The 24,698-nt window shown below is 48.6% G+C and overlaps 1 protein-coding gene across 1 annotated transcript in view; it reads left to right on the forward strand.

The window, feature by feature from the left end:
• Nucleotides 1-208: 208 nt before the first annotated feature.
• The window catches only part of LOC144487565 (cysteine-rich protein 3-like), an 85,961-nt gene continuing 61,471 nt past the window's right edge, over nucleotides 209-24,698 (forward strand). The window contains exons 1-3 of the mRNA XM_078205648.1: nucleotides 209-283; nucleotides 6,245-6,302; nucleotides 13,403-13,606. Coding sequence (XP_078061774.1) covers nucleotides 209-283; nucleotides 6,245-6,302; nucleotides 13,403-13,606 — 337 coding nt within the window. The remainder of the gene's footprint in view (nucleotides 284-6,244; nucleotides 6,303-13,402; nucleotides 13,607-24,698) is intronic.

Raw genomic sequence — 24,698 nt, forward strand, 5'->3', positions numbered from 1 at the left:
CAGGCACCTGGCTATTAAAATTATTGACACTGCCAGGGTACGACCCAGCCATTTCCCCCATGATTCTTCAACCCCATGTGATCTGCCCTGGGCTGCGCGGGGTCGGAGAAGAAGCTGGTTTAACACCACCTGGAGTATCATGTCCAGTTCTTGGCCCCACACTTTAAGAAGGATGTAAATGCTTTAGAGAGAGAAATAATTGGTGAGAATGGCTCTGGGCATGAGGTACTTTAATTGCATGAATAGATTAGACGCTGGTGCCGTTCCCTTGATGAAGAGAAGAGTGAGCAGAGATTTGATATCGGGTTCAAAATCATGAGGAGTTTGGACAGAGTAGATAGGGAGAAACTTTCCCATTGGTGGAAGAGTTGAGACCCAGAGGACAGTGAATTAAGGTAATTGAGGAAAAACGTTTTGTTCTTTGAGTGGTTAGGATCTGGAATGCACTGTCTGAGAGTGTGGTGGAGACAGATTCACACAGCGAGTGGTTAGGATCTGGAATACACTGTCTGAGAGTGTGGTGGAGACAGATTCACACAGCGAGTGGTTAGGATCTGGAATACACTGTCTGAGAGTGCGGTGGAGACAGATTCACACAGCGAGTGGTTAGGATCTGGAATACACTGTCTGAGAGTGTGGTGGAGACAGATTCACACAGCGAGTGGTTAGGATCTGGAATACACTGTCTGAGAGTGTGGTGGAGACAGATTCACACAGCGAGTGGTTAGGATCTGGAATGTACTGTCTGAGAGTGTGGTGGAGACAGATTCACACAGCGAGTGGTTAGGATCTGGAATACACTGTCTGAGAGTGTGGTGGAGACAGATTCACACAGCGAGTGGTTAGGATCTGGAATGTACTGTCTGAGAGTGTGGTGGAGACAGATTCACACAGCGAGTGGTTAGGATCTGGAATACACTGTCTGAGAGTGTGGTGGAGACAGATTCACACAGCGAGTGGTTAGGATCTGGAATACACCGTCTGAGAGTGTGGTGGAGACAGATTCACACAGCGAGTGGTTAGGATCTGGAATACACTGTCTGAGAGTGTGGTGGAGACAGATTCACACAGCGAGGGGTTAGGATCTGGAATACACTGTCTGAGAGTGTGGTGGAGACAGATTCACACAGCGAGTGGTTAGGATCTGGAATACACCGTCTGAGAGTGTGGTGGAGACAGATTCACACAGCGAGTGGTTAGGATCTGGAATACACTGTCTGAGAGTGTGGTGGAGACAGATTCACACAGCGAGTGGTTAGGATCTGGAATACACTGTCTGAGAGTGTGGTGGAGACAGATGCACACAGCGAGTGGTTAGGATCTGGAATACACTGTCTGAGAGTGTGGTGGAGACAGATTCACACAGCGAGTGGTTAGGATCTGGAATGTACTGTCTGAGAGTGTGGTGGAGACAGATTCACACAGCGAGTGGTTAGGATCTGGAATGCACTGTCTGAGAGTGTGGTGGAGACAGATTCACACAGCGAGTGGTTAGGATCTGGAATGCACTGTCTGAGAGTGTGGTGGAGACAGATTCACACAGCGAGTGGTTAGGATCTGGAATACACTGTCTGAGAGTGTGGTGGAGACAGATTCACACAGCGAGTGGTTAGGATCTGGAATACACTGTCTGAGAGTGTGGTGGAGACAGATTCACACAGCGAGTGGTTAGGATCTGGAATACACCGTCTGAGAGTGTGGTGGAGACAGATTCACACAGCGAGTGGTTAGGATCTGGAATACACCGTCTGAGAGTGTGGTGGAGACAGATTCACACAGCGAGTGGTTAGGATCTGGAATACACCGTCTGAGAGTGTGGTGGAGACAGATTCACACAGCGAGTGGTTAGGATCTGGAATACACCGTCTGAGAGTGCGGTGGAGACAGATTCACACAGCGAGTGGTTAGGATCTGGAATGCACTGTCTGAGAGTGTGGTGGAGACAGATTCACACAGCGAGTGGTTAGGATCTGGAATACACCGTCTGAGAGTGTGGTGGAGACAGATTCACACAGCGAGTGGTTAGGATCTGGAATACACCGTCTGAGAGTGTGGTGGAGACAGATTCACACAGCGAGTGGTTAGGATCTGGAATACACCGTCTGAGAGTGTGGTGGAGACAGATTCACACAGCGAGTGGTTAGGATCTGGAATGCACTGTCTGAGAGTGTGGTGGAGACAGATTCACACAGTGAGTGGTTAGGATCTGGAATGTACTGTCTGAGAGTGTGGTGGAGACAGATTCACACAGCGAGTGGTTAGGATCTGGAATGCACTGTCTGAGAGTGTGGTGGAGACAGATTCACACAGCGAGTGGTTAGGATCTGGAATACACCGTCTGAGAGTGTGGTGGAGACAGATTCACACAGCGAGTGGTTAGGATCTGGAATACACTGTCTGAGAGTGTGGTGGAGACAGATTCACACAGCGAGTGGTTAGGATCTGGAATACACTGTCTGAGAGTGCGGTGGAGACAGATTCACACAGCGAGTGGTTAGGATCTGGAATACACTGTCTGAGAGTGTGGTGGAGACAGATTCACACAGCGAGTGGTTAGGATCTGGAATACACTGTCTGAGAGTGTGGTGGAGACAGATTCACACAGCGAGTGGTTAGGATCTGGAATACACTGTCTGAGAGTGTGGTGGAGACAGATTCACACAGTGAGTGGTTAGGATCTGGAATACACTGTCTGAGAGTGTGGTGGAGACAGATTCACACAGCGAGTGGTTAGGATCTGGAATACACTGTCTGAGAGTGTGGTGGAGACAGATTCACACAGCGAGTGGTTAGGATCTGGAATACACTGTCTGAGAGTGTGGTGGAGACAGATTCACACAGCGAGTGGTTAGGATCTGGAATACACCGTCTGAGAGTGTGGTGGAGACAGATTCACACAGCGAGTGGTTAGGATCTGGAATACACTGTCTGAGAGTGTGGTGGAGACAGATTCACACAGCGAGTGGTTAGGATCTGGAATACACCGTCTGAGAGTGTGGTGGAGACAGATTCACACAGCGAGTGGTTAGGATCTGGAATACACCGTCTGAGAGTGTGGTGGAGACAGATTCACACAGCGAGTGGTTAGGATCTGGAATACACCGTCTGAGAGTGTGGTGGAGACAGATTCACACAGCGAGTGGTTAGGATCTGGAATGCACTGTCTGAGAGTGTGGTGGAGACAGATTCACACAGCGAGTGGTTAGGATCTGGAATACACTGTCTGAGAGTGTGGTGGAGACAGATTCACACAGCGAGTGGTTAGGATCTGGAATACACTGTCTGAGAGTGTGGTGGAGACAGATTCACACAGCGAGTGGTTAGGATCTGGAATACACTGTCTGAGAGTGTGGTGGAGACAGATTCACACAGCGAGTGGTTAGGATCTGGAATACACCGTCTGAGAGTGTGGTGGAGACAGATTCACACAGCGAGTGGTTAGGATCTGGAATACACCGTCTGAGAGTGTGGTGGAGACAGATTCACACAGCGAGTGGTTAGGATCTGGAATACACCGTCTGAGAGTGTGGTGGAGACAGATTCACACAGCGAGTGGTTAGGATCTGGAATGCACTGTCTGAGAGTGTGGTGGAGACAGATTCACACAGCGAGTGGTTAGGATCTGGAATACACCGTCTGAGAGTGTGGTGGAGACAGATTCACACAGCGAGTGGTTAGGATCTGGAATACACCGTCTGAGAGTGTGGTGGAGACAGATTCACACAGCGAGTGGTTAGGATCTGGAATACACCGTCTGAGAGTGTGGTGGAGACAGATTCACACAGCGAGTGGTTAGGATCTGGAATGCACTGTCTGAGAGTGTGGTGGAGACAGATTCACACAGCGAGTGGTTAGGATCTGGAATGCACTGTCTGAGAGTGTGGTGGAGACAGATTCACACAGCGAGTGGTTAGGATCTGGAATACACCGTCTGAGAGTGTGGTGGAGACAGATTCACACAGCGAGTGGTTAGGATCTGGAATACACCGTCTGAGAGTGTGGTGGAGACAGATTCACACAGTGAGTGATTAGGATCTGGAATGTACTGTCTGAGAGTGTGGTGGAGACAGATTCACACAGCGAGTGGTTAGGATCTGGAATGCACTGTCTGAGAGTGTGGTGGAGACAGATTCACACAGCGAGTGGTTAGGATCTGGAATACACCGTCTGAGAGTGTGGTGGAGACAGATTCACACAGCGAGTGGTTAGGATCTGGAATGCACTGTCTGAGAGTGTGGTGGAGACAGATTCACACAGCGAGTGGTTAGGATCTGGAATGCACTGTCTGAGAGTGTGGTGGAGACAGATTCACACAGCGAGTGGTTAGGATCTGGAATGCACTGTCTGAGAGTGTGGTGGAGACAGATTCACACAGCGAGTGGTTAGGATCTGGAATACACCGTCTGAGAGTGTGGTGGAGACAGATTCACACAGCGAGTGGTTAGGATCTGGAATGCACTGTCTGAGAGTGCGGTGGGGACAGATTCACACAGCGAGTGGTTAGGATCTGGAATGCACTGTCTGAGAGTGCGGTGGGGACAGATTCACACAGCGAGTGGTTAGGATCTGGAATGCACTGTCTGAGAGTGCGGTGGGGACAGATTCACACAGCGAGTGGTTAGGATCTGGAATACACTGTCTGAGAGTGTGGTGGAGACAGATTCACACAGCGAGTGGTTAGGATCTGGAATACACTGTCTGAGAGTGTGGTGGAGACAGATTCACACAGCGAGTGGTTAGGATCTGGAATACACTGTCTGAGAGTGTGGTGGAGACAGATTCACACAGCGAGTGGTTAGGATCTGGAATACACCGTCTGAGAGTGTGGTGGAGACAGATTCACACAGCGAGGGGTTAGGATCTGGAATACACCGTCTGAGAGTGTGGTGGAGACAGATTCACACAGCGAGTGGTTAGGATCTGGAATACACCGTCTGAGAGTGTGGTGGAGGCAGATTCACACAGCGAGTGGTTAGGATCTGGAATGCACTGTCTGAGAGTGCGGTGGAGACAGATTCACACAGCGAGTGGTTAGGATCTGGAATGCACTGTCTGAGAGTGTGGTGGAGACAGATTCACACAGCGAGTGGTTAGGATCTGGAATACACCGTCTGAGAGTGTGGTGGAGACAGATTCACACAGCGAGGGGTTAGGATCTGGAATACACTGTCTGAGAGTGTGGTGGAGACAGATTCACACAGCGAGTGGTTAGGATCTGGAATGTACTGTCTGAGAGTGTGGTGGAGACAGATTCACACAGCGAGTGGTTAGGATCTGGAATGCACTGTCTGAGAGTGTGGTGGAGACAGATTCACACAGCGAGTGGTTAGGATCTGGAATACACTGTCTGAGAGTGTGGTGGAGACAGATTCACACAGCGAGTGGTTAGGATCTGGAATACACTGTCTGAGAGTGTGGTGGAGACAGATTCACACAGCGAGTGGTTAGGATCTGGAATACACCGTCTGAGAGTGTGGTGGAGGCAGATTCACACAGCGAGTGGTTAGGATCTGGAATGCACTGTCTGAGAGTGCGGTGGAGACAGATTCACACAGCGAGTGGTTAGGATCTGGAATGCACTGTCTGAGAGTGTGGTGGAGACAGATTCACACAGCGAGTGGTTAGGATCTGGAATGCACTGTCTGAGAGTGTGGTGGAGACAGATTCACACAGCGAGTGGTTAGGATCTGGAATACACCGTCTGAGAGTGTGGTGGAGACAGATTCACACAGCGAGTGGTTAGGATCTGGAATGCACTGTCTGAGAGTGTGGTGGAGACAGATTCACACAGCGAGTGGTTAGGATCTGGAATACACTGTCTGAGAGTGCGGTGGAGACAGATTCACACAGCGAGTGGTTAGGATCTGGAATACACTGCCTGAGAGTGTGGTGGAGACAGATTCACACAGCGAGTGGTTAGGATCTGGAATACACTGCCTGAGAGTGTGGTGGAGACAGATTCACACAGCGAGTGGTTAGGATCTGGAATACACTGTCTGAGAGTGTGGTGGAGACAGATTCACACAGCGAGTGGTTAGGATCTGGAATGCACTGTCTGAGAGTGTGGTGGAGACAGGTTCAAACGGGATAATTATCCAGAGAAAACATTTGCAGAGCTCAGGAAAGTTTGGGGAGTGGGACTAGCTATTGCAGAGAGCTAGCATGACACAGTGGGCTGAATGGCCAACTTCTTTGCTATAACCATTCTATGATTCTATGATAACGATGATTTGATTTTTTTTAGCATGATGGAAAGCCTTATTGTCACAAGCCATGCTATGCCACACTGTTTGGACCCAAAGGTTAGTGAATGTTGCTAGCACACAGTTTCAGCTGGGTCTGGGTGTATCACGCGCTCTCTTGATGACTGCTTGTTTGGTAAGAGACTAGAACAGCGCTTGTTTCCTTACTGTGTTGAGTTCCCTCACCCACCAACTTCCCCATGTGAAGTAAGCACTCTATTGAAATGGTACTCTACCAAGCTGAACCTGGTGCTACTTTGCGTGGAAGCAAAGCCTCCACCATTGTATTGTGGACAGGGGAGAGAGGCACGCCTGAAATCCTTTGTTCTCTTGTCCTCTGCCCCGAAGCAGAGGCGTTTTCCTAGACCCTCACTTTGTGAGCTCAATTGCGGCACGGTAGCACAGTGGTTAGCACTGCTGCTTCACAGCTCCAGGGACCTGGGTTCGAATCCCGGCTCGGGTCACTGTCTGTGTGGAGTTTGCACATTCTCCTCGTGTCTGCGTGGGTTTCCTCCGGGTGCTCCGGTTTCCTCCCACAGTCCAAAGATGTGCGGGTTAGGTTGATTGGCCAGGTTAAAAATTGCCCCTTAGAGTCCTGGGATGCGTAGATTAGAGGGATTAGCGGGTAAAATGTGTAGGGATATGGGGGTAGGGCCTGGGTGGGATTGTGGTTGGTGCAGACTCGATGGGCCGAATGGCCTCTTTCTGTACTGTAGGGTTTCTATGATTCTATGAATTTCGAAAGTGAGTTGCAGCAAACTCTCTTTAGAATTAATTCAGAAGTATTGTTTATTTATACCAAGGGAATGGCCGCAACTTCATACACACTCCATACACACTCCACGCTACACACAAAGGTAAGAGGGAGAGGTTTATACAGTTATGAATAACTTAAAAGAAAAAGAACCAGAGATCTGGATATCAGTTCACATTTGTAGAGTCACAGGCCACTGAGAGTTCCTTCAGAGGAGTTACAGTTCCAACAGGTTCAGCTCGTTACAGCAGCAATTGCAGAATCCTTTTAAAGTTCATGGTGATGCAGCGAGATTCTCTCTTCCACCTTCTTCCTTCGGGAAAAAGCTACAAAGCTCTGAGGTCACGTACCAACCGACTCAAGAACAGCTTCTTCCCTGCTGCTGCCAGACTTTTGAATGGACTTACCCCGCATTCAGTTGATCTTTCTCTACACCCTAGCTATGACTGTAACACTGCATTCTGCACTCTCTCCTTTCCTTCTCTATAAACAGTAAGCTTTGTATATATAGCGCGCAAGAAACAATCCTTTTCACTATGTTAATACATGTGACAATAACTCAAATCAAAGATGAGGTTGGTACCTAGAAAGAGTCAAAATCCTGGGTACTCCCTCCCTAACAGTACTATGGGTGTACCTACACCTCAGGGAACACAGCGGCTGAGGAAGGCAGCTCACTACCATCCTTTGAAGAGCAGCTAGGGATGGGCAATAAATGCTGGTCTGGCCAGTGACGCCCACATCCCACAAATGAATAAAATAAAATTGGTCTGCTTGGCAAGTGATAGCAGTGAAACAGGCTTTGAGGAGGCTTAGACTTGATAAGAACATAAGAACATAAGAAATAGGAGCAGGAGTAGGCCATCTAGCCCCTCGAGCCTGCCCCACCATTCAATAAGATCATGGCTGATCTGACGTGGATCAGTACCACTTACCCGCCTGATCCCCATAACCCTTAATTCCCTTACCGCTCAGGAATCCATCCATCCGCGCTTTAAACATATTCAGCGAGGTAGCCTCCACCACCTCAGTGGGCAGAGAATTCCAGAGATTCACCACCCTCTGGGAGAAGAAGTTCCTCCTCAACTCTTGATGCAGGCTATTGGTCCGCCTGGAGTCTTGCTTTGATGTATTCAGACTGGAGGTTAAACAGCGAGCTGAGTTGCAAGTCTGCAAATGTAATATTAAAACTTCCAAAAGACCAGAAGTTTAGGTCATGTGAACCTGCCCATTGATGCATCAGTTCCAGGCTAATGAGCAGCTCCTATCCATCTGGTCAAAATCCAGAGGGAATCTTTGAAGGCTATTAGCACCTCTGCAAGTGTGACAAGTTTTGATGGCTCTTCCTTTATTATTGGCCAGGCTGGGGAGACAGATTGACTGCTGGTAACTGGTTTGTTGATTGTCATGGGGCGGCACAGTGGTTAGCACTGCTGCCTCACAGCGCCAGGGACCCGGGTTCAATTCCAGCCTCGGGTCACTGTCTGTGTGGAGTCTGCACGTTCTCCCCGTGTCTGCGTGGGTTTCCTCCGGGTGCTCCGGTTTCCTCCCACAGTCCAAAGATGTGCTGGTTAGGTTGACTGGCCATTTTAAATTGACACTAGTTTCAGGGGGATTAGCAGGTAAATATGTGGGGTTACGGGAATAGGGCCTGGGTGGGATTGTGGTCGGTGCAGACTCGATGGGCTGAATGGCCTCCTTCTGTACTGTAGGGATTCTAATGTGTTCTCTGAATGAGAGGTGGGAGGTCTCATAGGGATGAGGGTTTGGTTCTGTCGCTGCTGTTGAAAATTTACAGAAACGGTAGTCAACCTTTTTAATTCATTGGATAAAAGCAAATGCTGGAATCTGAAACCAAAAGAGAAAATGCTGGAAAATCTCAGCGGGTCTGGCAGCATCTGTAAGGAGAGAAAGGAGCTGACGCTTCCAGTCCAGATGATCCTTTGTCAAAGCTAAATGTTAAAGTTTATTTATTAGTCACAAGTAAGGCTTACATTAACACTGCAATGAAGTTACTGTGAAAATCCCCTAGTCGCCACAGTCCGGCGCTTGTTCGGGTTCACTGAGGGAGAATTTAGCATGGCCAACGTACCCTAACCAGCACATCTTTCAGACTGTGGGAGGAAACCGGAGCACCCGGAGGAAACCCACGCAGACACAGGGAGAATGTGCAAACTCCACACAGACAGTGACCCAGACTGGGAATCGAACCCGGGTCCCTGGCTCTGTGAAGCAGCAGTGCTAACCACTGTGCTAACCAGAAAGTGGGAGATATTTGTACTGCAGGGGGAGGGAATGAAAGATGAGTCACAGCCACAGAAACCAGGGGAAAGGCTGCTAATGGCAGCCCATAGAGAGAATAAAGGGTGTGAATGGCCAAATGGCAGGGAAGCTAAAATGAGAGGATAAGCTGTGACAGATGAAGATGTTGGGGGAGGGGGAGGGGAAACAGATGGGACAGGGGTAAGATTTAGAAAAGGGGAAGCGGAGGGGGAGAAAAGGGAAGGGGGTAAAGTCGGGGGAAAGAGTGAGAGGAAGGGAAGAAAAATGAAGAAAGACAGTAAAGAAATAAAAGGGAGAGAACAGTAAAAAATTAAATAAAATAGAGTGAAAACAAAGGGGTGGAGGTGGGGTAGAGCTAATCATCTGGAGTTGTTGAATCCGATGTTGAGACCGGAAGGTTGTAGAGAGCTGGAAGATGAGATGCTGTTCCTCCAGTTTGCGTTGAGCTTCACTGGAACATTGCAGCAAGCCAAGGACAGACATGTGGGCATGGGAGCAGGATCGTGGGTTAAAATGGCAGCGACAGGAAGGTCAGGATCCTGATTGCGCACAGACCGAAGGTGCTCAGCAAAGCGATCACCCAGTCTACGCTCGGTCTCTCCGATACAGAGGCGACCACAACTTTGCTTCCAGTTTCCACCCCTCCATCGCCTTCACCTGGTCCATCTCAGACACTTCCCCTTTTCTAAATCTTACCCCGTCCCATCCGTTACCCCTCCCCCTCCCCCAACATCTTCATCTGTCACAGCTTACCCTCCCATTTCAGCTTCTCTGCCGTTTGGCCATTCATAGAACATAGAACATAGAACAGTACAGCACAGAACAGGCCCTTCGGCCCACGATGTTGTGCCGAGCTTTATCTGAAACCAAGATCAAGCTATCCCACTCCCTATCATCCTGGTGTGCTCCATGTGCCTATCCAATAACCGCTTAAATGTTCCTAAAGTGTCTGACTCCACTATCACTGCAGGCAGTCCATTCCACACCCCAACCACTCTCTGCGTGAAGAACCTACCTCTGATATCCTTCCTATATCTCCCACCATGAACCCTATAGTTATGCCCCCTTGTAATAGCTCCATCCACCCGAGGAAATAGTCTTTGAACGTTCACTCTATCTATCCCCTTCATCATTTTATAAACCTCCATTAAGTCTCCCCTCAGCCTCCTCCGCTCCAGAGAGAACAGCCCTAGCTCCCTCAACCTTTCCTCATATGACCTACCCTCCAAACCAGGCAGCATCCTGGTAAATCTCCTCTGCACTCTTTCCAGCGCTTCCACATCCTTCTTATAGTGAGGTGACCAGAACTGCACCCAATATTCCAAATGTGGTCTCACCAAGGTCCTGTACAGTTGCAGCATAACCCCACAGCTCTTAAACTCCAACCCCCTGTTAATAAAAGCTAACACACTATATGCCTTCTTCACAGCTCTATCCACTTGAGTGGCAACCTTTAGAGATCTGTGGATATGGACCCCAAGATCTCTCTGTTCCTCCACAGTCTTCAGAACCCTACCTTTGACCCTGTAATCCACATTTAAATTAGTCCTACCAAAATGAATCACCTCACATTTATCAGGGTTAAACTCCATTTGCCATTTTTCAGCCCAGCTTTGCATCCTATCTATTCTCTCTATGGGCTGCCATTAGCAGCCTTTCCCCTGGTTTCTGTGGCTATGACTCATCTTTCATTCCCTCCCCCTGCAGTATAAATATTTCCCACTTTCTCTGCCTGTTAGCTTTGATAAAGGGTCATCTGAACTCGAAACGTCAGCTCTTTTCTCTCCTTACAGATGCTGCCAGACCTGCTGAGATTTTCCAGCATTTTCTCCCTTTTATTCATTCCTGGGACATGGGTGTTGCTGGCTGGTCAGCATTTATTGCCCATCCACAGTTATGCTGTGGAGATGCCGGCGTTGGACTGGGGTAAACACAGTAAGAAGTCTCACAACACCAGGTTAAAGTCCAACAGGTTTATTTGGTAGCAAAAGCCACACAAGCTTTCGGAGCACTGCTCCTTCATCAGGTGAGTGGGAGTTGTGTTCACAAACAGAGCATATAAAGACACAAACTCAATTTACAAAATAATGGTTGGAATACGAGTCTTTATTGGTAATCATGTCTTAAAGGTACAGACAATGCGAGTGGAGAGAGAGTTAAGCACAGGTTAAAGAGATGTGTATTGTCTCCAGCCAGGACAGTTAGTGAGATTTTGCAAGTCCAGGCAAGTCGTGGGGGTTACAGATAGTGTGATATGAACCTAAATTCCGGTTGAGGCCGTCCTCATGTGTGCGGAACTTGGCTATCAGTCTCTGCTCAGCGATTCTGCGTTGTCGTGTGTCGTGAAGGCCGCCTTGGAGAACACTTACCCGAATATCAGAGGCCGAATGCCCGTGACCGCTGAAGTGCTCCCCAACAGGAAGAGAACACTCCTGCCTGGTGATTGTCGAGCGGTGTTCATTCATCCGTTGTCGCAGCGTCTGCATGGTTTCCCCAATGTACCATGCCTCGGGACATCCTTTCCTGCAGCGTATCAGGTAGACAACGTTGGCCGAGTTGCAAGAGTAGGTACCGTGTACCTGGTAGATGGTGTTCTCACGTGAGATGATGGCATCTGTGTCGATGATCTGGCACGTCTTGCAGAGGTTGCTGTGGCAGGGTTGTGTGGTGTCGTGGTCACTGTTCTCCTGAAGGCTGGGTAGTTTGCTGCGGACAATGGTCTGTTTGAGGTTGTGCGGTTGTTTGAAGGCAAGAAGTGGGGGTGTGGGGATGGCCTTGGTGAGATGTTCATCTTCATCAATGACATGTTGAAGGCTCCGGAGAAGATGTCGTAGCTTCTCCGCTCCGGGGAAGTACTGGACGACGAAGGGTACTGGGCATTCGGCCTCTGATCTTCGGGTAAGCGTTCTCCAAGGCGGCCTTCACGACACACGACAGCGCAGAGTCGCTGAGCAGAGACTGATAGCCAAGTTCCGCACACATGAGGACGGCCTCAACCGGGATATTGGGTTCATGTCACACTATCTGTAACCCCCACAACTTGCCTGTGCTTGCAAAATCTCACTAACTGTCCTGTCTGGAGACAGTACACATCTCTTTAACCTGTGCTTAACCCTCTCTCCACTCACATTGTCTGTACCTTTAAGACTTGATTACCTGTAAAGACTCGCATTCCAACCATTATTTTGTAAATTGAGTTTGTGTCTTTATATGCCCTGTTTGTGAACAGAATTCCCACTTACCTGACGAAGGAGCAGCGCTCCAAAAGCTTGTGCTTTTGCTACCAAATAAACCTGTTGGACTTTAACCTGGTGTTGTGAGACTCCTTACTGTGCATCCCTAGTTACCCATGGAGGGCAGTTGAGAGTCAACCACATTGCTGTGGCTCTGGAGTCACATGTAGGCCAGACCGGGTAAGGACGGCAGATTTCCTTCCCTAAATGACACTAGTGAACCAGATGGGCTTTTCCGCCAATTGACAATGATTTCATGGTCATCAATAGATTCTTAATTCCAGACATTGTTTATTAAATTCAAACTCCACCATCTGCCATGGCAGGATTCGAGCCCGAGACCCCAGGACATTAGCTGAGTTTCTGGATTAATAATCCAGTGATAATATCGATAGGCCATCGCTTCCCCGGCCTGTGAATCATGTGACCTACAGCTGCTATCTTTTGGTTCAGCAAAGTCCATTTTTTAAATAAGCCAGTCAGCAGGAATATAGAATGTGAAATACACTCAGGTGGGATTTTGAGGCAGCGACAGTGAAGGAGCAGTGATTTAGTTACATGTCAGGATGATGAGAACTTGGAGGGAAACCGGCAGGAGCTGGTGTTCCCGTATATCTGCTGTCCACCCCCTTCTAGATGGCAGTGGTCATGGGTTTGGAAGGTGCTTGTTTGAATGCTCCTCTGAAGCAACTTGGGACATTTTCTTATATTAAAGGTGCTATCTACAAACTTGTTCTGCTCAGGGGTACGAGGCAATCTTAACTGCTCAATTTATGTGAATCTTTTGAACTAGTTTTCTTTTTGACAATAAAAGAAAAAGCTGCAGTAAAGGAATGAATTGAAGTAAATTTGTCTGGATTGTCTGCTCACTGTTCCCTTTCCCTCCACAGGGGTCAATATTGGTGATGGTGGCTCTTACATTTATCAGATAGATTCATTGGCAGAGCCACCAGTCAATGCGCTGATGCAGAATCTCCCTGTCAGTCCTTCTGATCCTTCCAGATCTTCAGCACCAGCAGCAGCGCAGAGTGCTTTGGTCAAACCCCCACCACCAGTGAGAACAGCAATTCCTGCACCAAGAGCACAATCCCGAGGTAAGAAGTATTTAGATGGGCACTTGTGATGCCAAGGCATGCAAGACATGGGCCAGGTAGAGTCATAGAATCACAGAGGTTTCCAGCATGGAAACAGGCCTTTCGGCCCAACTTGTCCATGCCGCTCTTTTTTTTAACCACAAACCTAGTCCCAATTGCCCGCATTTGACCCATATCCCTCTATACCCATCTTACCCATGTAACTAGCTAAATGCTTTTTAAAAGACAAAATTGTACCCGCCTCTAATACTCCCTCTGGCAGCTTGTTCCAGACACTCACCACCCTCTGAGCAAAACAATTGCCCTTCTGGACACTTTTGTACCTCTTCCCTCTCACCTTAAACCTATGCCCCCTAGTTTTAGACACCCCTACCTTTGGGAAAAGATATTGACTATCTCGCTGATCTGTGCCCCTCATTATTTTATAGACCTCTATAACATCACCCCTCAGCCTCCTACGATCCAGAGAAAAAAGTCCCAGTCTATCCAGCCTCTCCTTATAACTCAAACCATCAAGTCCCGGTAGCATCCCAAATAAATCTATTCTGCACTCTTTCTAGTTTAATAGTATCCTTTCTATAATAGGGTGACCAGAATTGCACACAGTATTTCAAGTGTGGCCTTACCAATGTCTTGTACAACTTCAACAAGACGTCCCAACTCCTGTATTCAATGTTCTGACCAATGAAACCAAGCATGCCGAATGCCTTCTTCACCACTCTGTCCACCTGTGACTCCACTTTCAAGGAGCCATGAACATAGAAACATAGAAACATAGAAAAACTACAGCATAAACAGGCCCTTCGGCCCACAAGTTGTGCCGAACACATCCCTACCTTCTAGACCTACCTATAACCCTCCATCCTATTACGCTCCATGTACTCATCCAGGAGTCTCTTAAAAGACCCTATCGAGTTCGCCTCCACCACCACTGACGGCAGCCGATTCCACTCGCCCACCACCCTCTGTGTGAAAAACTTACCCCTAACATCTCCCCTGTACCTACCCCCCAGCACCTTAAACCTGTGTCCTCTCGTAGCAGACATTTCCACCCTGGGAAAAAGCCTCTGAGAGTCCACCCGATCTATGCCTCTCAACATCTTATATACCTCTATTAGGTCTCCTCTCATCCTACGTCTCTCCAAGGAGAAAAGACTGAGCTCCCTCAGCCTATCCTCATAAGGCATGCCACTCAATCCAGGCAACATCCTTGTAAATCTCCTCTGCACCCTTTCAATCTTTTCCAGAACCTTCCTGTAATGAGGCGACCAGAACTGAGCACAGTACTCCAAGTGGGGTCTGACGAGTGTCTTATATAGCTGCATCATTATCCCCGGACTCCTAAACTCAATCCCTCGATTGATAAAGGCCAGCACACCATACGCCTTCTTAACATGTACCCTTAGATCTCTTTGTTCTGTAACTCTCGCCAACGCCCTTCCATTAACTGAGTAAGTCCTGCCCTGGTTCAATCTATCAAAATGCATCACCTCGCATTTGTCGAAATTAAACTCCATCTGCCATTCGTCAGGTCTTTGATCCTTCACCGAATCCAATCTGTCATGTTTGACTAATGTGATTGAATTCTTTGATGAAGTAACAGTGAGGTAATAAAGGCAGTGTGCTGGATTTGTGTGTGAATTTTCAGATGGCATTTGATAAAATAACACATACTGACTGCAGATTGAAGCTCATGGAGTTAGAGTGGCAGTCAGTGCAATTAGCTGAGAGACGGAAAGCAGAGACTGGTGGTGAACAGTTGTTTATCAGACTAAAGGGAAGTGTCTGCAGTGATGTTCCCCCAGGGGTTGCCACCACTGCTTCTTTTGATATATATCAATGACCTGAACAGAGCATCATTGCAAAATGTGCATTAACACAAAGTTTGGCTGTGCCATAAACAGATTTTAAAAATGTATCCACAGAATGTGGGTGTCGCTGGCTGTCCAGCATTTATTGCCCATCCCTAGTTGCCCTTGAGAAGGTGATGGTGAGATGCCTTCTTGAATCGCTGCAGTCCCCGTGCTGTGGGTTGACCCACAATGCCGTTAGGGAGGGATTTCCGGGATTTTAACCCAGCGACTGCGAAGGAACGGCGATATATTTCCAAATCAGGATGGTGAGTGACTTGGAGGGGAACTTGCAGGTGCCGGTGTTCCCATGTATCTGCTGCCCTTGTCCTTCTAGATGGAAGTGGTTGTGGGTTTGGAAGGTGCTAAGGATCTTTGGTGAATTGCTGCAGTGCATCTTGTAGATAGTACACACTGCTGCCACTCAGCATTGGTTGTAGAAGGCGTGAATGTTTGTCAATATGATGCCAATCAAGCGGCTGCTTTGTCCTGGATGGTGTCGAGCTTCTTGTGTTGGAGCCGCTCCCATCCAGGCAAGTGGGGAGTATTCCATCACACTCCTGACTTGTGCCTTGTAGATGGTGGACAGGCTTTGGGATGTCAGGAGGTGAGTTACTCGCTGCAGGATTCCCAGCCTCTGACCTGCTCTTGTAGTCACTGTGTTTATGTGGTGAGTCCAGTTGAGTTTCTGGTCAATGGTAACCCCCAGGATGTTGACAGTGGGGGATTCAGTGACGGTGACACCATTGACTGTCAAGGGGCGGTGGTTAGAGTGTCCTCTGTTTGAACAGAGGGAAATATGATAGGATGAGGGATGAATTGGCTAAGGTAGACTGGGAGAGCAGGCTGGCAGGTAGGATAGCTGAGGAACAGTGGAGGATTTTTAAGGAGATCCTTTTCAGTTCTCAGCAAAAATATATTCCAGCAAAAAACAAGGATTGTAAGAAAAGGGAGAACCAGCCGTGGATAACGAAGGAAATAAAGGAGAGTATTAAAATAAAAACAGCTGCGTACAGAGTGGCCACAAATAGTGGAGAAACAAGTGATTGGGAAAAATTTAAGAAACAACAAAGAGAGACTAAGAAAGCGATAAAGAAAGGAAGGATAGACTATGAAGCTAGGCTAGCAATTAATATAAAAAATGATAGTAAAAGTTTTTATAAATATATAAAAAGGAATAGAGTGGCTAGAGTGAATGTTGGACCCTTGGAGGACGAGAGGGGGGAGTTAATAGTGGGAAATGAGGATATGGCTGAGTCTTTAAATAAGTTTTTTGTGTCAGTCTTCACGGTGGAGGACACAAATAGTTTGCCAAATATTAACGATAGAGGGTTGGCAGCAGGAGAAATACTTAATACGATTAATGTTACCAGAGAGGCAGTGCTGGGTAGACTAATGGGACTGAAGGTGGACAAGTCCCCGGGTCCGGATGGAATGCATCCCAGGGTATTGAAAGAAATGTCAGAGGTAATAGTGGATGCGTTAGTGATTATTTATCAAAACTCGTTGCATTCTGGGGTAGTGCCGGTTGATTGGAAAACGGCTAATGTTACGCCGCTGTTTAAAAAAGGAAGGAGACAAAAGGCGGGTAACTATAGGCCGGTCAGCTTAACGTCTGTAGTAGGGAAAATGCTGGAATCCATTATTAAAGAGGAGATAGCAGGGCATCTGGATAGAAATGGTTCGATCAATCAGACGCAGCATGGATTCACGATAGCATTGGAAAGAGATAGGATCAGGCAGGCTAGGAAAGTGTTTCTCTGGAGTAAAGGGAAATACAGTGTCATCAGGGAGGAAATTAGACGGGTAAATTGGAAGGAGGCATTCTTGGGGAAAAGTACCGAAGGAAAGTGGAGGATTTTCAAGGAATGTTTGTCTGGAGCTCTGCATGACAACGTTCCGATGAGACAGGGGGGTGTTGGTAGGGTACGGGAACCGTGGTGCACGAAGGTTGTGATGAACCTGGTGAATAAGAAAAGAGAGGCGTACAGAAGGTTCAGAGAGCTAGGAGGTGTTAAGGATTTAGAGGAGTATACGGGATGTAGGAAGGAGCTTAAGAAGGAAATTAGGAGAGCGAGAAGGGGTCATGAGAAGGCCTTGGCGGGTAAGATTAAGGAGAATCCCAAGGCTTTCTACAAATATGTCAGGAGTAAAAGGATGAGATGTGAAGGCATAGGACCCTTAAAAGGTGAAGGGAGAAAAGTTTGTGCGGAACCGTTAGAAATGGCGGAGCTGCTTAATGAATACTTTACCTCGGTATTCACGGTGGAAAGGGATCTGGGTGGTTGTACTGCTGGTTTGCGGTGGACAGAAAGGATCGAGCATGTGGACATAAAGAAAGAGGATGTGTTGGAACTATTGAATGGCATCAAGGTTGGTAAGTCGCCGGGACCGGATGGGATGTACCCCAGGTTACTGTGGGAGGCGAGGGAGGAGATTGCGGAGCCTTTGGCGATGATCTTTGCATCGTCGATGGAGACGGGAGAGGTTCCGGAGGATTGGAGGATTGCAGATGTGGTCCCTATATTCAAGAAAGGGAACAGGGACAGCCCGGGAAATTACCGACCGGTGAGTCTAACCTCAGTGGTTGGTAAGTTGATGGAGAGGATCCTGAGAGACAGGATTTATGATCATCTAGAGAAGTTTAGTATGATCAAAAGTAGTCAGCACGGCTTTGTCAAGGGCAGGTCGTGCCTTACGAGCCTGGTTGAGTTCTTTGAAAATGTGACCAAACACATTGACGAAGGAAGAGCGGTGGATGTGGTCTATATGGACTTCAGCAAGGCGTTCGATAAGGTCCCCCATGCAAGACTTCTTGAGAAAGTGAGAGGGCATGGGATCCAAGGGGCTGTTGCCTTGTGGATCCAGAACTGGCTTGCCTGCAGAAGGCAGAGAGTGGCTGTGGAGGGGTCTTTCTCTGCATGGAGGTCAGTGACCAGTGGAGTGCCCCAGGGATCTGTTCTGGGACCCTTGCTGTTTGTCATTTTCATAAATGACCTGGATGAGGAAGTGGAGGGATGGGTTGGTAAGTTTGCTGACGACACCAAGGTAGGTGGTGTTGTGGATAGTTTGGAGGGATGTCAGAAGTTGCAGCGAGACATAGATAGAATGCAAGACTGGGCGGAGAAGTGGCAGATGGACTTCAACCCGGATAAGTGTGTGGTGATCCATTTTGGCAGATCCAATGGGATGAAGCAGCAGTATAATATGAAGGGTACCATTCTTAGCAGTGTAGAGGATCAGAAGGACCTTGGGGTCCGGGTCCATAGGACTCTTAAATCGGCCTCGCAGGTGGAGGATGCGGTCAAGAAGGCGTACGGCGTACTGGCCTTCATTAATCGAGGGATTGAGTTTAGGAGTCGGGAGATAATGCTGCAGCTTTATAGGACCCTGATTAGACCCCACTTGGAGTACTGCGCGCAGTTCTGGTCACCTCATTACAGGAAAGATGTTGAAGCCATTGAAAGGGTGCAGAGGAGATTTACAAGGATGTTGCCTGGATTGGGGGGCATGCCTTATGAGGATAGGTTGAGGGAGCTTGGTCTCTTCTCCCTGGAGAGACGAAGGATGAGAGGTGACCTGATAGAGGTTTACAAGATGTTGAGAGGTCTGGATAGGGTAGACTCTCAGAGGCTATTTCCAAGGGCTGAAATGGTTGCTACGAGAGGACACAGGTTTAAGGTGCTGGGGGGTAGGTACAGAGGAGATGTCAGGGGTAAGTTTTTCACTCAGAGGGTGGTGGGTGAGTGGAATCGGCTGACGTCGGTGGTGGTGGAGGAAACTCGTTGGGGTCTTTTAAGAGACTTCTGGATGAGTACATGGGATTTAATGGGATTGAGGGCTATAGATAGGCCTAGAGGTGGGGATGTGATCGGCGCAACTTGTGGGCCGAAGGGCCTGTTTGTGCTGTGGCTTTCTATGTTCTATGTTCTATGATTCATGAGGGGAAAGTCGTGCTTGACGAACATGTTGGATTTTTATGAAGATGTGACTAGGGCGGTTGATGGAGGAGAACCGGTGGATGCGGTGTTTTTGGATTTCCAAAAGGCGTTTGATAAGGTGCCCCATAAAAGGCTGCTGAAGAAGATTAGGGCATACGGAGTTGGGGGTAGTGTGTTAAAGTGGATTGGGGACTGGCTATCCGACAGGAAGCAAAGAGTCGGAATAAATGGGTGTTTTTCCGGTTGGAGGAAGGTAACTAGTGGTGTGCCGCAGGGATCGGTACTCGGGCCGCAACTGTTTACCATTTATATAGATGATCCGGAGGAGGGGACGGAGTGTAGGGTAACGAAGTTTGCAGACGACACAAAGATAAGTGGAAAAGTGAATCGTGTGGAGGACGGAGAAGATCTGCAGAGAGATTTGGACAGGCTGAGTGAGTGGGCGAGGATATGGCAAATGGAGTATAACGTTGAGAAATGCGAGGTTATACACTTTGGAGGAAATAATAACAAATGGGATTACTATCTCAATGGAAACAAATTAAAACATGCTACCGTGCAAAGGGACCTGGGGGTCCTTGTGCATGAGACGCAAAAGCCCAGTCTGCAGGTACAACAGGTGATCAAGAAGGCAAATGGGATGTTGGCCTATATTGCGAGGGGGATAGAATATCAAAGCAGGGATGTCTTGATGCACCTGTACAGGGCATTGGTGAGGCCGCAGCTGGAATACTGTGTGCAGTATTGGTCCCCTTATATGAGGAAGGATATATTGGCATTGGAGGGAGTGCAGAGAAGGTTCACCAGGTTGATACCGGAGATGAGGGGTTTGGATTATGAGGAGAGGCTGAGGAGATTGGGTTTGTACTCGTTGGAGTTTAGAAGGATGAGGGGGAATCTTATGGAGACTTATAAGATAATGCGGGGGCTGGATAGGGTGGAGGCGGAGAGATTCTTTCCACTTAGTAAGGAAGTTAAAACTAGAGGACACAGCCTCAAAATAAAGGGGGGTCGGTTTAAGACAGAGTTGAGGAGGAAATTCTTCTCCCAGAGGGTGGTGAATCTCTGGAATTCTCTGCCCACTGAGGTGGTGGAGGCTACCTCACTGAATATGTTTAAAGCGCAGATGGATGGATTCCTGATCGGTAAGGGAATTAAGGGTTATGGGGATCAGGCGGGTAAGTGGTACTGATCCACGTCAGATCAGCCATGATCTTATTGAATGGCGGGGCAGGCTCGAGGGGCTAGATGGCCTACTCCTGCTCCTATTTCTTATGTTCTTATGTTCTTATTGGTGATGGTCATTGCCTGGTATTTGTGTGGTGTGAATGTTACTGCCACTTGTCAGCCCAAACCTGGATATTGTCCAGATCTTGTTGCATTTGAACATGGACTGCTTCAGTATCTGAGGAGTGGTGAATGGTGCTGAACATTGTGCAATCATCGGCGAACATCCCCACTTCTGACCTTATGATGGAGGGAAGGTCATTGATGAAGCAGCTGAAGATTGTTGGGCCGGGGACACTCCCCTGAGGGACTCCTGCAGAGATGTCCTGGAGCTGAGATGACTGACCCTCCACAACCACAACCATCTTCCTATGTACCAGGTATGACTCCAACCAGCGGAGAGTTTGCCCCCTGATCCCATTGATTCCAGTTTCACGAGGGCTCCTTGATGCCACACTCGGTCGAATGCAGCCTTGATGTCAAGAGCTGTCACTCTCACCTCACCTCTGGAATCCAGCTCTTTTCTCCATGTTTGAACCAAGTCTGTAATGAGGTCAGGAGCTGAGTGACGCTGACGAAACCCAAACTGGGCATCACTGAGCAGGTTATTGCTGAGCAGGTGCTGCTTGATAGCGCTGTCGATGACCCCTTCCATCACTTTACTGATGATCGAGAGTAGACTGATTGGGCAGTAATTGGCCAGGTTGGATTTGTCCTGCTTTTTGTGTACAGGACATACCTGGGCAATTTCCACATTGTTGGGTAGATGCCAGTGTTGTCACTGCACTGGAAGAGCTTGGCTAGGGGAGCGGCAAGTTCTGGAGCACAAGTCTTCAGTACTATTGCCGGAATGTTATCAGGGCCCATTGCCTTTGCAGCATCCAGTGCCTCCAACCGTTTCTTGATATCACGGGGAGTGAATCGAATTGGCTGGAGACTGGCATCTGAGATGCTGAGGACCACTGGAGGAGGCGGAGATGGAGCATCCACTCGGCACTTCTGGCTGAAGATTGTTGCGAATGCTTCAGCCGTATCTTTTTCTCTGATGTGCTGGGCTCCTCCATCACTGAGGATGGGGATATTTGTGGAGTTTCCTCCTCCAGTGAATTGTTTAATTGTCCACCACCTTTCTCGACTGGATGTGGCAGGACTGCAGAGCTTAGATCTGATCCGTTGGTTGTGGGATTGTTTCGCTCTGTCACTTGCTGCTTTTGTCATTTGGCCCACAAGTATTCCTGTGTTGTAGCTTCACCAGGTTGACACCTCAGTTTTAGGTGTGCCTGGTGCTGCTCCTGGCATGTCCTCCTGCACTCTCCATTGAACCAGGGTTGATCCCCTGGCTTGATGGTATTGGTTGAGTGGGGGATATACCAGGCCGTGAGGTTGCAGGTTGTGCTGGAGTTCAGCCCCGCTGCTGTTGGCCCACAGCGCCTCCTGGATACCCAGTCTGGAGTTGCCAGATCGGTTTGAAGTCTGTCCCGTTTAGCACAGTGATAGTGCCACACAACACCATGGAGGGTATTCTCAATGTGAAGGCGGGACTTTGTCTCCACTGGGACTGTGCGGTGGTCACTCTTACCAATACTGTCATGGACAGATGCAGCAGGCATGTTGGTGAGGACGAGATTAAGTCGGTTATTTCCTCTTGTTGGTTCCTTCATCACCTGCTGCAGACCCAGTCTAGCAGTTATATCCTTTAGGACCCGACCAGCTCGATCAGTCGTGCTGCTGCCGAGCCACTCTTGGTGGTGGACATTGAAATCCCCCATCCAGAGTACATTTTGCACCCTGGCCGCCCCCAGTGCTTCCTCCAAGTGTTGTTCAACATGGAGGAATCCTGATTCATCAGCCGGAGGAGGACGGTACGTGGTAACCAGGAGGAGGTTTCCTTTCCCTTGTTTAACCTGAAACCATGAAACTTCATGGGCTCCGGAGTCGATGATGAGGCCTCCAGGACAGCTCCCTCCTGATTGGATATCACTGTGTCGCTGCCACCTCTGCCGGTGGGACAGGACATATCCAGGGATGGTAATGGTGGTGTCTGGGGTGTATCTGTGAGGTACGATTCCGTAAGAATGACTATGTTAGGCTGTTGCTTGACTAATCTGTGAGACAGCTCTCCCAGTTTTGGCACTAGCCCCCAGATGTTAGTAAGGAGGACTTTGCAGGGTGGACGGGGCTGTTTGTTTAGCCATTATCTTTTCCGGTGCCTCGGTCGACGCCGGGTGGTCTGTCCAGTTTCATTTCTTTGTTGAGATTTTGCAGCTGAGTTTCTGGATTAATAGTCGAGTGATAATATCACTCCACCATCACCTCCCCCATCAAGGGAGAAGGGGGAACACTCTGTTCCTCAGGCATGTGAGGACTGCACTGATGCATTGAAGTTGACGTTAGATTTGATTGTTGATGCCTGCCCGCAGCAAGCTTCTGAGGAATGAGAAATTTGAGGAGGATGTTCCACATCTGAAGGTAAGCATGCAGGTGCAGCAGGCGGTAAAGAAGGCAAATGGTATGTTGGCCTTCATTGCGAGAGGTTTCGAGTACAGGAGCAGGGATGTGTTGTTGCAATTATACAGGGCCTTGGTGAGGCCACACCGAGAGTATTGTGTGCAGTTTTGGTCTCCTTTTCTGAGGAAGGATGTTCTTGCTCTCGAGGGAGTACAGCGAAGGTTTACCAGGCTGATTCCGGGGATGGCGGGACTGATGTCTGAGGAGAGATTGACTGGGTTAGGATTGTTTTCACTGGAGTTCAGATGAATGAGGGGGGGATCTCATAGAGACTTATAAAATTCTAACAGGACTAGACAGGGTAGATGCAGGAAGGATGTTCCCGATGGTGGGGGGAGTCCAGGACCAGGGGTCACAGTCTGAGGATTCAGGGTAGACCATTTAGGACGGAGGTGAGGAGACATTTCTTCACCCAGAGAGCGGTGAGCCTGTGGAATTCATTACCACAGGAAGTAGTTGATGCCAAAACATTGAATGTATTCAAGAGGCGGCTGGATATAGCACTTGGGGCGAATGGGATCAAAGGTTATGGCAAAAAGCAGGATTAGGCTATTGAGCTGGATGATCAGCCATGATCGTAATGAATGGCGGAGCAGGCTTGAAGGGCCGAATGGCCTCCTCCTGCTCCTATCTTCTCTGTTTCTATTCCTCATGTTGACAGGGTTGAAGGCCTTTGCGAGATCGAAGAAGGCCATGTACAGAGGTTGATGCTGCTCCCTGCACTCTTCCTGGAATTGGTCCATGCTGAAGGTCAAGTCCATTGTGCCTTGGGAGCCGCACTGCCACTGAAGGATGAGCTCTTCAGCTACTGGGAGGAGGCAGTTCCGGAGGATTCTCGTGATGACCATTCCGTGGCGGAGAGTAGGGAAATCCCTCTGTAATTTCTGCAGTCAGACCTGTCTCCTCTCTTGAAGATGGTCACAATTCAACATCTCTGAGATCTCCTGGCATGCTTTCTTCCTTCCAGATCAGGGTGATGAGGCTGCAGATTCTTGTCAACAGTGCCTCTCCGCTGCATTTTATTATTTCATCGGGGAACCCATGTGTGCCGGAGGCCATGTTGTTTTACAGCTGTTGGAAGGCTTATTCAACTTCACGTTGAGCTGGAGTTGTGTTGAGATAAAGAATAAAGAACAAAGAAAATTCCAGCACAGGACCAGGCCCTTCGGCCCCTCCAAGTCTGCACCGACCTGAACTAAAACCCCCGACCCTTCCGGGGACCATGTCCCTCTATTCCCATCCTATTTATGTATTTGTCCAGATATCTCTTAAAACTCACTACCGTATCCGCTTCCACTACCTCCCCCGGCAGCGAGTTCCAGGCACCCACCACCCTCTGTGTAAAAAACTTGCCTCGTACATCTCCTTTAAACCTTGCCCCTCACACCTTAAACCTGTGCCCCCTAGTAATTGACTCTTCCACCCTGGGAAAGAGATTCTGACTATCCACTCTGTCCATGCCCCTCATAATCTTGTAGACTTCTATCAGGTCTCCCCTCAACCCCCGTCGCTCCAGTGAGAACAAACCAAGTTTCTCCAACCTCTCCTCATAGCTAATGCCCTCCA

The sequence above is a fragment of the Mustelus asterias genome, unplaced genomic scaffold (genome assembly GCF_964213995.1).
Source record: "Mustelus asterias unplaced genomic scaffold, sMusAst1.hap1.1 HAP1_SCAFFOLD_880, whole genome shotgun sequence".
Classification (NCBI taxonomy): domain Eukaryota; kingdom Metazoa; phylum Chordata; class Chondrichthyes; order Carcharhiniformes; family Triakidae; genus Mustelus; species Mustelus asterias.